Source organism: Culicoides brevitarsis, chromosome 3 (genome assembly GCF_036172545.1).
Source record: "Culicoides brevitarsis isolate CSIRO-B50_1 chromosome 3, AGI_CSIRO_Cbre_v1, whole genome shotgun sequence".
Taxonomy (NCBI): domain Eukaryota; kingdom Metazoa; phylum Arthropoda; class Insecta; order Diptera; family Ceratopogonidae; genus Culicoides; species Culicoides brevitarsis.
In genome coordinates this window covers 14,569,275-14,585,025 of record NC_087087.1, presented here as the reverse complement: position 1 = coordinate 14,585,025, position 15,751 = coordinate 14,569,275, and the positions used below count along the sequence as shown (strand labels likewise).

The window sequence follows — 15,751 nt, the reverse complement described above, 5'->3', positions numbered from 1 at the left end:
TCATTATTGCACCCATTGAACTGTTACCATTACCATGACATTTTTCCTCTGACGAGAGAAATTTTTTTCACAAAAATAAATTAAAATAAAAAAAAAACAAACTGATTGATTGAACGATGAACACCCGCTAAAAGACATAATTGGATGGAACAATAATTGGTTAAATCATGCCTTTATTTATGTGTGAAAAAAAAAATAAAAAAAAAAACAAATAAAATTACGAGGAAACAAACAAACAAACAACGAATGATCATCTCTCTCTGTAACTGCAAAATTGCATAATTCGAAAATTCGAGGAAATTACGTGACTTTTTGCTCTATTTTTCAACTTTTTTTTTTCTTCGTAATTAATTATAAATAGAAAAAAATAATAAAAAATTTAAACTCACCCTTTTTGCAGGAATTTCCTCTTGAATTCGCGGAAAACGCCCGTTTTGTCCTCATCTTGTACGTATTTTAGTTTCGCGTGTGCCGGCATCAAATGTTTATTCGAGACCCCGAGGTCCATCTGTAAGTCGACGACGAGGAGTAAGGTAAAGAGCACGAGTGAAACGCCAAAGCCGACTGCCAGGCGTTCCTTCAGTTTCATCGATCGCAACCACATTTTTGATGGTTTTTCGGTAATTTTATCACTTTTTTCTTCTTTTTCTTTAGAATTTATCAAAAACAATGAAAGACACAAATTTTTGCTAATTTTTTCGAAAAAGTCGCGGAAAAAATTACTTGTTGCACTTTTTTTTTCTTGCTTTTTTCTTGGCACTTTTTCAATTTTTTCTTCGATTTCTTGGATTTTTTCTTCGATTAATTTTTTATCATTTTCATCACTTTTTTCATTTTCTCGGTTTATTGTCACATTTTTGTTGTTGCGAAATCGCAGCACCGGATCACGATCTGATCTCAATGAATTTTCACTTTCAACTGATGCTGATGCTGACTGCTGACTTGGCGTTGTTGCACGAGCTGCGGCAGTTGTACGCGTACGGCAGGTGTCGTTGCTACCGTCGTCGTCGTTGTTAGATTTTGCACACGTAGCAGTGCCTTTATCAGCATCTTGTTTCAACTTTTTACAATAACTATTATTATTATTGCGCGTCTTGTGATAGTCTATGAAATAATTTTTGAGATTTTTGGGATTTTTTCGTTTAAGTGTGGATCGACACGTATTTCTGATGCCGAGATAGTGTCTCAAGGTTGGATTGAGACTGCGACGAAACTGGCTCGTTGGCGTTGTTGTTGCATCCAAATACTGCCCACTATTGTTTGCATCTTCACAATTGCCGCATTTAGTTGAATCAATAGACCTGAAAATTGTAAATTAACCACCAAATTAATTGAAATATCGAGTTATTGTTATGCATTACAGTTTAATTTATTTACAGATCATTGTTAAGTTGTGTGCCATTATTCAAAGTTACGGGTGATGCAAAACACAAAAAATGCTCAATATTGCACGCTCATCGTTTCTGGGGCATCTCACGTAGAAGAAAAACTGCCCAGAATACCACAATTCGTTAAAAAACTCACGGAAATTTAAGAAAAATTTATTTCTTCACAAAAAAATGAAAACATGCAAAGGAAAAGATTACAAAACTTGTAAAGAGGTACACTTCCTTGACAATCTACTCAAAAATAAACCAGGGCTGCAAAAACTCATGACTTAAAATTACTTATTTGACTTGAACTTAAACTTAAGCTTAAGTCAAGAAAAAATTTGACTTAAGCCAAGTTTAAGTAAAAGTTGAAATCAGTCAAAAGTCAAATATTTTTTTTATTTTCGACTAAATTTCGTAAAAAAATATTTTTTTTTGAAAATTGAGAAAAAAATCATAATATAAGTCAAATTATTTGAGTTAAGTCAAACTTAAGTGACTTAAGTTTAAACTTAAGTCTTACGTCAAACAATTTTAAGCCTTGTCAATACTTTAAGTCAAAAGAAAACTTAACGTTTAAGAATTAAGTAAGTTAAAATTAAGTTGAATTTTGGTCTAAAGGTCAAAAGTAAAAACTAATTAAGCTTGAGAATTTACTTAAGTCAATTAAGTTAAAATTAAAACCTAAATTTTTCAAAAAAAAAAATTTTTTTTTTATAAAAAAATCATTAATAAATTTTTATTCTTGCCTTAGAGATTATTTTTTTGCAAAAAAAAAAAAAAATTAAAAAATTAATTTTTTTTTTGAAAAATAAATGTTAAATTTTGACTTAATTAACTTAAGTCTTTGACTTAAGGACTTAAGAAAAATTGAATGATCTTAATTAGCTTTTATTTTTGAATTTCAAACTAAAATTTTTCTTAATTTTGACTCATTCTTAAACAAAAGCTTTCTTTTGACTTAAACTATTTTTCGACCCTGCAAAAAATACAAATCTATGGCTTCTTCCAATTACAATCGATTTGTTACTTACAACAATTATTTCTCATGTTATCGAACAAAAAAAAAATAACTTTGAATATTCATGTCGCACATAATTTGTCTGCAGCGGTAATTACACGGGTTTATGAAACAAAAAAAAACGAATTTCTGAAAATTGGGACAATTTGGCGATTAAATCTGTTGTTAAAGTGAGTGGAAATGTCGGATGGAATGGAAGTCGAGTCACGACACTCTGCCGTGATATGAAATTAGCGATAATTATTATCTGAAAAGTAGAACGATCAACAACAGGTGCTGCTGCCTTGCTACTGAAACGCTGCGTTGTTCTATTTATTAAAATGTCAGGAAATTGTGTTTTATTGACATATTTTTTAGAGCAGCGTTGTGAGGAATGTAGGTTTCGCAGAGAATTTAATGGAGTGTGGTAAGTTATTTCTTTTTATTATAATTTTTTATATTTTATTTTATTTATAGCTTGAACGAGTCCGAAGTCACAAACATTAATAGTAAAGTCCATTTTAAGAGAAACATAACCTACAAATTGATCAACTTGTTCATAAGAACTCATTGTAGAAGTTTCGGAATAAAAATGGTGAATCTTAAAAAAATTACTTTCATAATTAGTTCGATCGAAAGGAACAAGAAGGAATTAGAATAAAAAAATTAAAGCTACGAAGAAACCAACAAAAAATATTGGTAAATATATTTTGATTCGAGTCGAAGTAAGAAGTAAGTATGTAAGCGTCAAAAGCTTAAAAGAGAAAATTTTATATCAGAAAAGAAAAAAAAAATAAGAGCCGAAAAACGAAAGCTTGAGACCAGAGTAAAAAAACGATTGAAACAAAATGGAAAACTATATCAAACAATGCAGGAAAAAACTCATCTTCTCCTTAGGAGAGGCAAAAATAGAGCTCCCTGCTAAAAACATATCAAGAGTCAAAAAAAGTTGGAGATTTATATGATTCAATTGGAATAATGTTAAATTCAACAAAGATCAGATCGAAGAACTGAAAGTTTCTAAAGTAGATAATCGAACATCTCATAAATCGCACTTTAGACAAATCTTTAAAGCGAAGGTATTTAAATTCCAAAAGAGGAAATGAACGACTCAATTCTATACCTAAACTTAGAAATTATAAAACCATACCATTTTGGAATAAAAAATGAAGATCTAAGTCAGCCATGCAGGTTTTAAAAATAATTCTTGTTCTTCTATTTTCGTAAATTATATAAGCAACCTTATAGACTGCCATTAAACGATCTTGTATAACATGTTAACTATTAGATATTGACAAAAAAATATGCCCATGATTTTTTCAATAGAAAATTTAACTTTCGGCATGCATTCGAAGATCGATAAAAATAAGAATATCATAAAAATCAGTACTAAAATTTTTGCATAATTAAAGCGAACATTAACATATGCAAAGATTCACGGAAATAGTTTAATTAAAAAAATATGTTGATACCTCGCATTACGTCTCTTATATAGACAAGCCATTGCGAAACACAAACTCTTCACAATTTATGCAAATCAGAACAATCTATTTACTTTCAAAAAGGAGTTGATTGTTTTTTTTTACTTTCGAGGAAATTTCATCGCCTCAAACTCGCAACTTACAGTGTCAATGGATGTTTTTGACATCGCATGTAAATACAACTTGTTGCATAAATGCATTTCACCTTGAAGTTTCTCACAACTTAGAACTTCTGTTTGTGATTGACGTAAATTTTTTCCAATATAGTTTATGTAAAAACTATTTGATCTCACACAATCGCGGTAACAAAAAAAAACGAAGACAATGGCTTGGCAATAACTTTGACTTGACATGAGCATCTCTTCCGTTCCCGATCCATCTCTAACGTGTCTCTAACTTTTTTTTTGTTGTAGTAAATAAAAACAAAACAAAAGGCGAAAACAAGACAATTGGATTCAATGAGTTCAATTTAATTATACATCTGATGTGTTTGCTTGTCTTTTCTTGTGATTTTTTTCTGTGAGTTTCTATCAGTGTCTTAATAGATTGCATTTTATCCCACACACTCACTCACTCTCAATGAATGATGATGATGTTGCTCGAGCCCAATAGACAAAAAAAAATATGCAACATGAAAAGGTTGCTAGTAACTACGTGAGAGATAGATAAATTGGAGATTGGAATTGCTGCTGTCTGTGATTGTAAATTGTAAGCTGAATCAATTGATGGGACGGGTCTCCACTGAATTACTTTCAAATATTGATGTTGTTGTTCTTGTTAATGTAATTACAAGTTGTTTGTGATACTGCAATGGCATTGGAATTGTTTTGTTTCTATCGATTCGATATATTGAATTTTTCGATGGAATGTTTTTAGGATTTTGTTTAATTAATTCAAAGAGTGTTTAAAAGAGATTTGTCTGGTTTTATCATCTGAATGGAAAAAAATCGACTGGGATTTGAATGAATTTGCCATTTTATACGAAAAGTTAATTGATGGAATGTTGATGATTTTTGATTTTTACAAAGATTTAAGTTTTAATGTTTTAAAGGAGCATTTCAAAAAATTTCTTTTTTTTTCAAAAATAATTCAATTTAAGGCAAAAATCTATTTTTTTCATATTTTAATCAATTTTTGAAAAATTAAATTTAAAATAATTTTTATAAATTTTGCTTTTCATAAAAAAAAAATAAAATTTCAGTTTATTGATAAAATATATTTTTTTTAACTAAAAATCGTCTAATTCAATTTTAATATTATTTTATTTTTTTTAAATTTAATTTAATTTTTTTTAAATTAAAAAATACTTAATATTTAATAATTATAATTATTAAATTAAAATAATTTAAAAATAAAAAAAAAATAGTAAAAAAAAATTTAATTTTAATATTAACTTATTAAAATTTATTATTTTAATTAATTTTATTTTTAAAAATTCTATTTTAATTTTAATTTTTTAATTTAATTTTTTTTTATTAAAAAAATAAAATTTAATAATTAAATAAAAAATAATATTACATTATTAAAATTTATATTTCTATTTTAATTAATTAATTAAATATTCAATTTTAATTTAATTTAATTTTTTTTTTATTTAAAATTTACAACTTTAGATATTTTTAGGATTTGAATTTTTTTTAAACAAGCTTTCAAAGAAAAATCAGAAAAATTGCAACCCGTGCGTAAAATAATTCTCATTTTTTATGTGATTCTTTGAATATTTTATGGAAATTTTTAATTTTTTTTTTCGTACTAAAATAAAAATCTTTTCTCATCGCACTTACTTACTCCCTTCAAAAGTTAAACTTTTTAATATTTTATATCACATTTATGTTTACATAATTTCTTTTCTCGCACTCTCAACTTTTTTTTTCTCCTCTACAAAAAAACATAATTTTACAGTATTTAAACTTTATGCAAATCATAACAACGCAAACTTTTTTTCCCGACTCCGCAAAGCTAACAATGTGACTTGTTCGTCAACAATTTGCTCATCGCAGCGACGGACAGACTCTTTAGTTTTTCGACAATCACGAGAAGAAAGCACGACAACGACGGCTATTTATCTACTTATGAACACAAAACATTGTAAAAAAAAAGTAATTAAAAATTTTCCCATAAAGCTGAATGAAGCTCATTTTGAACAAACGCCTGTCTGATGCATGGAAAGGTAGCGTCGTCGTCGCTGGGAGAAATTATATGCGAATAAACTTAGTTTATTATTATTTTAATGTGTCTAGCTGTGTATGTCAGAAGTTTAAGCGGTTGGTGGCTGGTGATCCATCCACCGTGTTGTTTGTCTCTATGATGAGCGAGAAACACAAAAAAGCATAAAAAACAACAACAACAACGAAGAAAATATAAATTAGCTATCAAGTTTTAAATGGGTTTATGCAAGTGTTTTACTTGGCGCGCGTTCTTGATAAAGAAAATATTTTTTATTTTATTTTTTTTTTTTTGTATAAAATATGAATGAAAACTCGCGAGACAGAACATGCAACTAACTCCCGCTTTTTACATCATTAGTTCGAAGGACGCGAATTTAATTACAAATCAATCAATCAATCGAGTTAGAAATGTGTTAAAAAAGCAACAAAACTTCACTCGCACACGAAAAAAAGACATACATGTTTCTGCTTGCTTTTTTGTTTGTACTTGTGCTCAAGTTTTCACACCTGTGCAATTCTGTTCTAATAACAAAACATTTTTTTTTTGCTAAAATAATTACTACTTTGCACAAAAATATATCAGTCTCGTTTGGCAGTGATATGATACCTAAAAAAGAAAAAAAAGTGAAGATTTTTTTTTGGTAGAGAAAAAGGGGTGAAAAAACACGCAAACTATAAAACAAAACTAAAAATTGTTAATGACCAGACGACTCCATTAATTTTTTGACAGTTTTGATTTTGACAGTCAGAATTTTTTTTTGTCAAAATAATTTATTTTTGAACATTCAGATAATTTAAAAAAAAATCAAAAATTATTCAAACTGTTAGAATTTTAATAAATTAATTATGACAGCTGTCAAAATTTTTATTGAAAAATTATTCAAAATTTTTATTTTTTTTCAAAAAGTTTTAATATATCAAGACAGCTGTAAAAATTTTTAATTAAAATTTAATTTATTTAACACAAAAATTTGACATCTGTCAACTTTCAGAAATATGACAGTTAAAAACTTAATTTTAAAAAAATCTCAATGAAAAATTAAATTATTAAAAAAAAATAACAATTTACGAAGATTCTAAAATTAAAAATTTTGAAAAAAAAGTAAAAAATTATTTTTCTTACAAAAATATATTTATTTTTCAATTTTTTTTTTAATATTCATTTTGACAGCTGTCACATTTTTGTCAAAATCTCAAATTTTGATTGATTTAATATTTTTTTCTTAATTTCTTTTTTGAATAAAAATTCAAAACGTTTCACAATTAATTTTAAAAAAAAATCTAAATTTAACACTTTAATTTTTTAATAAGAAAATTATTAGAAAAAGTTTCAATATTTTTTTTTTAAATAGATAAAAAAAAAGTAAATTTAAAAAAATTTAAATTTTAGAAAATATTTGATTTTTTAAAAATATTTTAAAAATAAAAATTAAAAATATTTCAAGGGCGGATCCAGAGGGCTATTAGCGGACCACGAAGGGGGGTGCAAATCTATATAAAATCAACTTTTTTGTTAAATTTTGTGTCATTTTTGTGATTTTTAGTGCTTTTTAAGCTTCAAAGGGGGGTGCAAATGCCCCCCTTGCCCCCCCTCTGGATCCGCCTTTGAAAAAAATTTTTTTTTTGACATTAATTTTTTTTTAATAAGAAAAAAAAATTAAAAGAAAAATTTCCAATTTTACAAAAATAAAATTTAAAAAAATAAATTTTTGGAAAAAATTGGATTTTTTTTTTATTTTCTATGAAAACTTAAAAATAAAAAATCAGTCACGTGCACTTAACTCACTTCACTCCTGACGCAACCACAAATTTATTTACCACACACATTGCATCGACAAATTTGTGACATCGATCCACACATGTTCACGACTGCATTTTTGTTTACCACAACCAACTGACGAGTAATTTTTTGTGCATTAATCTTCCAAAAACTCCGACAAAAAATTCGTATCGATTTTTTTTTAAATTTTCGCAAAGAACAAAAAAAAAACCGCAACAATTTTCGAGATCAAACTGCACTTTCCTGTCACACAAAATTCAATTGACGAAGAATGGAGTGCCGCAAAAGCGCGAAATAGTTCATTTCAATCAAGAGTCAAGTCGAAAAAAGAGAGTGATTGACAATAAAATGGACACTTGATGAGTTGACGAGATGCGGTTGATACGGGCACGAGCATGCGACACACATTTCGCGTCATGTGTTTATCTTAGCACAGATATTTACTTTGTTTTACAGTTCTTTTGTCGTCGTGGACTTAACTGAGCATATCGCACGATTATTCCTTCAGTACTCCGAAAAATTGCGAGCAAAACTGCGTTTGTATCGAATTTCACGGTTTTTACCGAAACTAATTTTTTCTGCTGTTTCTTGATGAGTTTTACTGAATTTTGATATGTGCGACAAATAAATACTCGAGACACTTGAATTGGCATTGTGTATCTTTTGTTTTAGATTTTTCGTTTTTTTTGGTAAAAATTTCATGCGAGGTCATGCGTTTTGGGTGACATTGATTCGAATGTGATTTGAATTCGTTAATGAATAATGAATGAATTGTCATTAAATTTTATGACTTAGATTTTTTTCGGGGGAAGAATAAATTTTTATTGTGTGGCGTCTCCATTTTAATTGAAATCAATTTGGAATTTTTAATGAGTTTGAATTTTTTGTGCTTTATCGATTTTGCAGATCAAGTCAGAAATTTATTTTTTTAATTATTTTATTTCCTTTTTGATTTTTTAAAAATTTACTTGAATTTACTTGAATTTTTAATTTAATTAAATTTTATTTTTATTGCGGAATTATTTTTTTAAAAAATGTTTTTTTAAATAAAAACAACTTTTGGTAAATACTGAACCTTTCGGAGAAATTTCTTTTGTTCAAGGAGCCTCAGGAAATGAAATTTGAAGTCGATATCATTTTAAGTTGTTTGTAAATATTAAAATAGCGAAACAAATCTAGTCGTGTTTAGCCTTTGGTGTGAATTTCTTGCTAAATTTTCTCTTAAATTTATTTTTTTTTCTTGATACATTAACGACTAAAAATTGCTTTTTATTAAAAAATATAAAAATAAAGAAATTGATAAAATAAATATGAAATTTAATTTAATTATAATTTTTTCTTTTATTATATTTAATTTAAAAAAATAAATAAGTAAATTTAATAATTTTTCAATTATAAAATTATAATCAGTAAATAATAAAAATAAAAAAATTAATAGATAAATAATTTTATGTTTTTTAATTTTTTTATTTTATTTTTTTTTTGTAAATTTTCAAAAAAAATCAAAAATTCATTATTTTTTTTAATTTGAACTTTTCACATTTTTAATTTAATTTATTTTATTTCATTTTAATTTAATTTATTAAAAAAAAATAATAAAAAAAGTTTTAGATCTTAAAAATTTAAAAAATATTTTTTTATTTTTGTTTTTAATTAAAAAAAAATATTCAAAAATCATTAAATTTAGCTAAAAATTAAAATTAAATAGGTAGATAAATAATTTTTAATTTTTTTTTTAAATTTATTATTTTTTTAAATTTATTTTATTTTATTTAATTTAGTTTAATATTTAATAATAATAAAATTATAATCGTTGAATAGTAAAACTAAAAAAAATAAATAGATAAATAATTTTATATTTTTTAAATTTAATTTTAATTTTTTTAAATTTTACTTAATTTTTTATTTTATTTTAATTTAATTTAATTCAATTTATTTAATTTAAATTAATTTAAAAAAAAACAAGAAAAAAAATAAAATAAAATAAAAAAATTAAAAAAAAAAAAATAATTGACATTTTGTCATCTAAGACATTAAATTACAAAACCTCAAGTCAAATTTCAACTTTAAACCACAAAAATTCCTCTTTCATTAATCGTAATCGTTCCATCTGCCATTTATTCGCTAAAACTTCAATCGAAATTTAAATCAACAACAAACAGTGCATTAGTTAACATTTATTTATATTTATTTTGATTTTTTTTTCCTAAATACTCGCCATTTAACGTTCCATATGCTACGATTTAAAGAGCAGTACGAGTTAAAGCCACACCACAATCATTACTCAAACAACGTTGCAGTCAATGAATTACCTTTGTTTGTTTATTTTTTTTTTTTGTTATTTTACATTTTTGTTGTGATTCTGGTTTGGATATAATGAGGTCTCAACCCAGAAACCACCGTACAAAGTTGTTGATTTTTTTTATGGCAATTAAAATTTAAAAAAAAAATCAAATAAAAATATTTCCCTTTGTTTGATTGAAAAAATTATTAAAAAGGGCAAGTTGCATTAATTGAGTCGGAAAATTGCTCGAAAAATTATTATTTTAAATAACAAAGTTGTGCATTTTTCTCTTTATTCGGCTCATTAACGCGCGGTAATTAGACGTTTAAATGAAGCGTTTGATTGAAAAAATTTACGATGATGAGTTTGGCATTTTTTGCTCTAAATATTCATGATTTTCGATAAAAATGCACGGAACAGACTTTTTTTTGCTGCATTTAAATGTGGTTCGTCGGTATAATTTAATCGTTCCAACACACTTGACGCGATCAATGTCAATGTTGCATGTGTGCGACACGAACGACACACATGTCGACGACTTGCCGCGAGAACGAGTCAATTTGATTATGAATAATTTTATTTGAAACGAATTAAATGCACTAGTTACAACAACAACAACTGATTGTGTAACAAAAAAAACAACAACAAAGCGTTTATTATGCGATAACTTTATTATATTTATCAACAGCTATCAAATCGCGTAGTACCATGAACGGCGGAGAGACACTTTTGTCTACGAACAAAATTTGTAGAGTGTAAAAAATGCGTAAATTTATGTAATCAATCGAGTTAATGGCGGAATTACGAAACGCGTGAAGTGCGGAGAAATTAATTTTTTCTTACAAAATTTTATTTTTTTTTTAATTTAAAACTCGATTTTCAGAGACGAGACGAAATGACCTTGAATGAAATAATAAACTGAGAGACGTAAATAAATAAAATAGTTCAAAACAAAAAAAAATATTTATCAAGAATTATTTTAAATTTGTTTTTGTTTTTTTTTTTGACGTAAGTAAGTCTTGAACTTGTAAACCAGTCTTGGTTTTTTTTGATAAACAAAAAAGTGAGTAGCAAACGAGTTGCAAACCAGATTTCTGCTTTAAATAGTTTACATTCGGTTTAAATTGACTTGAAACAAGTGGGGAAGTAAGGCATTTATAAAATAAAATTAAGAGCAGTAAACAGCAGAAACTGGTTCACACAGTTTTCAATGGCATTTAAGACGCACAGGTTAATGAGCCGGTAATGCATTAGTCGTGGTGTCGTCGATTTAAAGTGGTTTGGATTTTTTTATGAATATTTTTACAGGAATTTGCTGAAAATAAAACTTTTTAAGTTTTCTAAAATTATTTTAATTATTTAAAATAATTAAATTTATTTTTTTAATTTTTTTTTATTATTTTAATTTTTAATTTATTTTTTAAATTATTTAAAATAATTAATTTTTTTCATTTTTAAATAATTTATCTAAAAAATACATTAAATATATATTTATTATTTAACTTGAAGAAAAAAATTTAAAGATTTTTTTAAAATTAATTAAAAATTTATTTGGGCTCTTTGAACAATTTTAAAAGACTTTTGGCTTTATTTAAGACGAATTCCAGAGTCAATATTGAATAAAAAAAATATCAAAAAATTTATTTAATCAAAAGTAGAGAAAAAGTTAAAGAAAAATAAAAGAAATTGAAAAAAAAATTAATTCTTGAAAAAAATTCACAAAATAAGCTTAAAATTGCTTTTAATTGATTAAGATTAATTCAAAAAAAAATATTTTACTAAAATAAGAATTTTATTAAAAATTAATGGACCCGTAATTTCATTCTATCCGTGAATAATTTTTTTTTATTTTCAGAAGTAAAACCTAAATATTTAAAATAATATCAGTTTTTAAAATTTTTGCCTATTTTAGAAAATTAATTGCATAATTTGAATAATTTTTTTTAACCTTTTAGAAATTTTTCAAAAATTTTTCCAGAGATTTTTTTTTATTCAATATTGACTCAGGAATGCGTCTAAAATGAAGCCAAAAGACTTTAAAAATTGTTCAAAGAACCAAAATAAATTTTTAATTAATTTTAAAAAATATTTTTTAAAATATTCCTTAAAAAAGCTTCTGATTCTTGAAAAAAAATTGGATAATTTAATCTTATAAATTTATTTTGAGTTTAATTTTTTTTTATCTATAAATTATGTCTCTTTGACCAGTTACAAGTCAAATAAACAAATAACTGTTCTTTATATAAAAACGTAATTTAATAAGTTAACTCAATAAATAAATAACTAAATAGCAACTTTCAACTTTATTCACACCAAACACAAAATGAATTACTGTCCATTAAATTTTTTATCTTAAAGCAAATAGAAAACTGCGCAAAAAAAGACTTGAAGATTTATGACCCGAAATAAATTTTTCAAGATAAAAACTTGAACCTGACCTTTCTTTTCCATGTCACGAAAGTCATAACTCAAAAGGGGTAACGTCTTAATTACTGCAAACGTCTCTCTCTCTCTCTGTCTCTCAGTCTGTAAATTATTGTTATTATAAATTTTGCTCGCCGCATGTCATTTCACATTTGAAATTGCTTCCGACATCGACACTCAGAGTCGGAAAAACAAAACACGATTTAAGCATGAATGGATGTAATCTTCCTTGTAACACGAGCACAGACACAAACACAAAAACACACACGATGACCTTTTGTTTGTTCGTTTTGTGCTGTGTGAGACATAAGCTAATGCTATTATCATTACTAAATTATTATTATTACGATTGCCATATTATTATATTTTGCAACATTAGTAGAGAGGATATATTATTATTCACTCTCTTTCCTCGCTCTGCACGTGCCTGTGGATCGCACTGTGCGTTTGTGATTAAACCCTAAACAACGTCAAACTCAAATATTGTCAGAACATGACTAAATATGTTTATTCCAATGGTCATTATGCATACACAAAATGTTTCGGTTACATCGTTTCTGGCAAATTAATATCTCTGTTTTTGCACGTTGCTTTTTTGGGTCACATTGGCAAGAAAATGGGTTAAATTGACTTCTTATAGCTTATAATTTGTTCTTTTAAGTTAAAGAGATCATAGACTTGTGAAATAATAGTAGCTCATAGTCAATAAATTCAACTTTACTTTAATTTTAAATAAGCTTGAGAATGGCATCATCGCGATCCCTAGACCTATTGTGATCTTTTAACTCAAAAAATAAGTTGAAATCTTTGACAAGTAATATGATAGCCACATTGTAGAATGAGTTTTTGTACTTTAACGCTTGATTCAAATTATTTTTTCATGATGATAGAAACATTCCTTAAATTAATTAAGCTTTAAATATTTTTCTGAATGACTCAGTATAGTCGTTCTGTACTCGGTTCTGTTTCAAAAGTTTTTTTCAGTCTCATATACTTCAAGGTCATGATAAGAAGATATCATCAAAATTTAAGCAAATAGTATAAACTATGTTTACGCATTTTGTTAACAAACCATGTTGACATCTGTTGAAGCATGAAATCATGTTTAAGTAGCCTTTAGTTTCTGTTAGAGACGAGTTCTAAAGCTGGCAGAAAGTTCAGTTGAATTACTTTTAATTAATTTTTACGTTTAAAATTTTCTTATAGCTGGACTTTATGTGTTATTCTCTTGGCTGTTGGATAAGGAATGTTTTTTTTTTCAAAGGAATTATTTTTGTTAAAGATTCTCAGGTTGCTTACAAATTTAGAATGAACAAGTTAACAGTAATACTTTCTTTATAGGAACAATTGTACTCTAGAAGGAATGCAAAAGCAAATGTTCAGCTTCTTTCACAGAAAAGGTAACTTTAGTATTTCTTCTATGTTCTGAAGAAGAATTTTCTTTCAAGTTATAGTTTACCTCAAACTCGAATATGAACCTTTTTCAGTGAATTTTACTTCCTTTTTGTAAGTTTCATGCTGTTTTGACATTTGTCTTAATACAAATAATTCTTCATGAACATTGTGTTTGTCCAGCTGTGCTTTTTGTCATTTTTGAAATGCCATTGAATTGAATCAGCCTTTGTATAATTGATATTCCAATATCAATTTTTTTTCGCTTTTATGAAATCTGAACTGAAAATTTTCTAATGAGAGAGAGAGAGCTGAAAAAATATCTTAAAAAGCTTAGAATTGAGTAAACTTCTTAATAAAAAATTACCTTTAAATATTTCGTAAATTTTAGTTCCTGAAAGTGTCAAATTAACTTCTCATCTTTCTACTGGGACCTCATTGTACCGGATTACGGACACAAAACAAGAAAACATCCGTATATTATATTTCATTTGTTGTTAATTAATAGTAAGAGCTGTTTTCCGTGCGACCAGCCCGGCTAGCTCGTGCTTCGATGTATGTGCAAATATTTAATGAAACGAATTGATAGATGGACTCGAGACTCGTAATGAATATAGATCAATCACTAAAAAAATAAATTCCTCGATGACGATGCCACTGCAACGATGAGGCACCAGGCGATAAAACAACACACCAAAGTACTAATCCAATTTTGTGGATTGATTGACATGATGCAAGTAAAGTAACCTAATTACAGTTTATTGTAATAAATTGATAGCTGCAGGATATTTTTGCATTACTTTTGTGTATTTTATTTCAATTAAGTGCAAAATAAATGGGAGAATGGAGCAATTTAATGGCATTAGCTCTCACTTGGTTTCACTTAAAATTGACGTTGAATGATGCGAAATTCCTCGGGATCGACAAAAAATCTCTTTTAATGAACTCTCATTTTTTACGAAACGCTAATATCACAAAATTTAGTGTTAATTAACAACCAATCATTAATTTTTCGTACAAAATGGCGCAAGATGCTCACATATCTCGGCGTTGGCGTCATTCAATCGAGTCGGGTTTGTCTGTTTAGTGTAAATTTTTTTTTTTTTGAACAAAAACGAAGAATATTTAAATGCACGTTTATTGCACTTAACGCGCGCGAGGTTATTGATCCAGGCAAAAAATTTATGATCTTTACAAAAAATTAAATTTTGAATGTCACTCGAACCGGTTTGTGGTTCTTTGTTACCTCAAATTAAAAGAAATATATTTTTTTTTTTTTTTTTTTTTATTTTTTTTTTAAAAATAGTTAAATTATTTTATATTTTTAAATTATTAAAAATAATAAATAATAAATAAAATATTTTTTAAATAGGTATTTTAAAAAATAGAAATATTTTTTTTTATTTCAGAAAATTAAATTTTTAATTAAATTTAATATTTAAAAAAAAATAATTTAATTGAGGTAAATATTTTTGGCGCCAAAATTATTAATTATTTTAATTAAAAATATGATTTAATTATTTTTAAAATAATTTTTTAATTTCAGAAAATAAAATTTTTAATTGAATAAAAAATTAAAAAAAAAAATCAATTAAATTGAGGTTAAAAATTTTGGCGCCAAAATATCCAAACATAACCTCAAAATTACAAAATTGCAATTTTTAAGCAAAATTTGTAACAAATGTTTATGTTTTCATCACAATTCAATTACAATTAATCACGGAAATGCTCAATAAACTAATTTTGATAAACAACGACGCCTTTCCTCTCCCAAAAAAAAATTTCCACAAAATCGTTCGTGCCAAGCTAATACAATTAATTCAAGTAGCGGAACCAATTAGAAGAGCAACAT

The 15,751-nt window shown here is 26.3% G+C and overlaps 1 protein-coding gene across 1 annotated transcript in view; it reads right to left on the bottom strand.

Annotated features, from left to right (window-relative positions):
• Window positions 1-15,751, bottom strand: part of LOC134836184 (extracellular serine/threonine protein CG31145) — a 66,052-nt gene that overhangs the window by 36,183 nt on the left and 14,118 nt on the right. Inside the window, exon 2 of the mRNA XM_063851450.1 lies at window positions 390-1,301. Within this exon, the coding sequence (XP_063707520.1) occupies window positions 390-604 (215 nt within the window). The 5' untranslated portion in view covers window positions 605-1,301. The remainder of the gene's footprint in view (window positions 1-389; window positions 1,302-15,751) is intronic.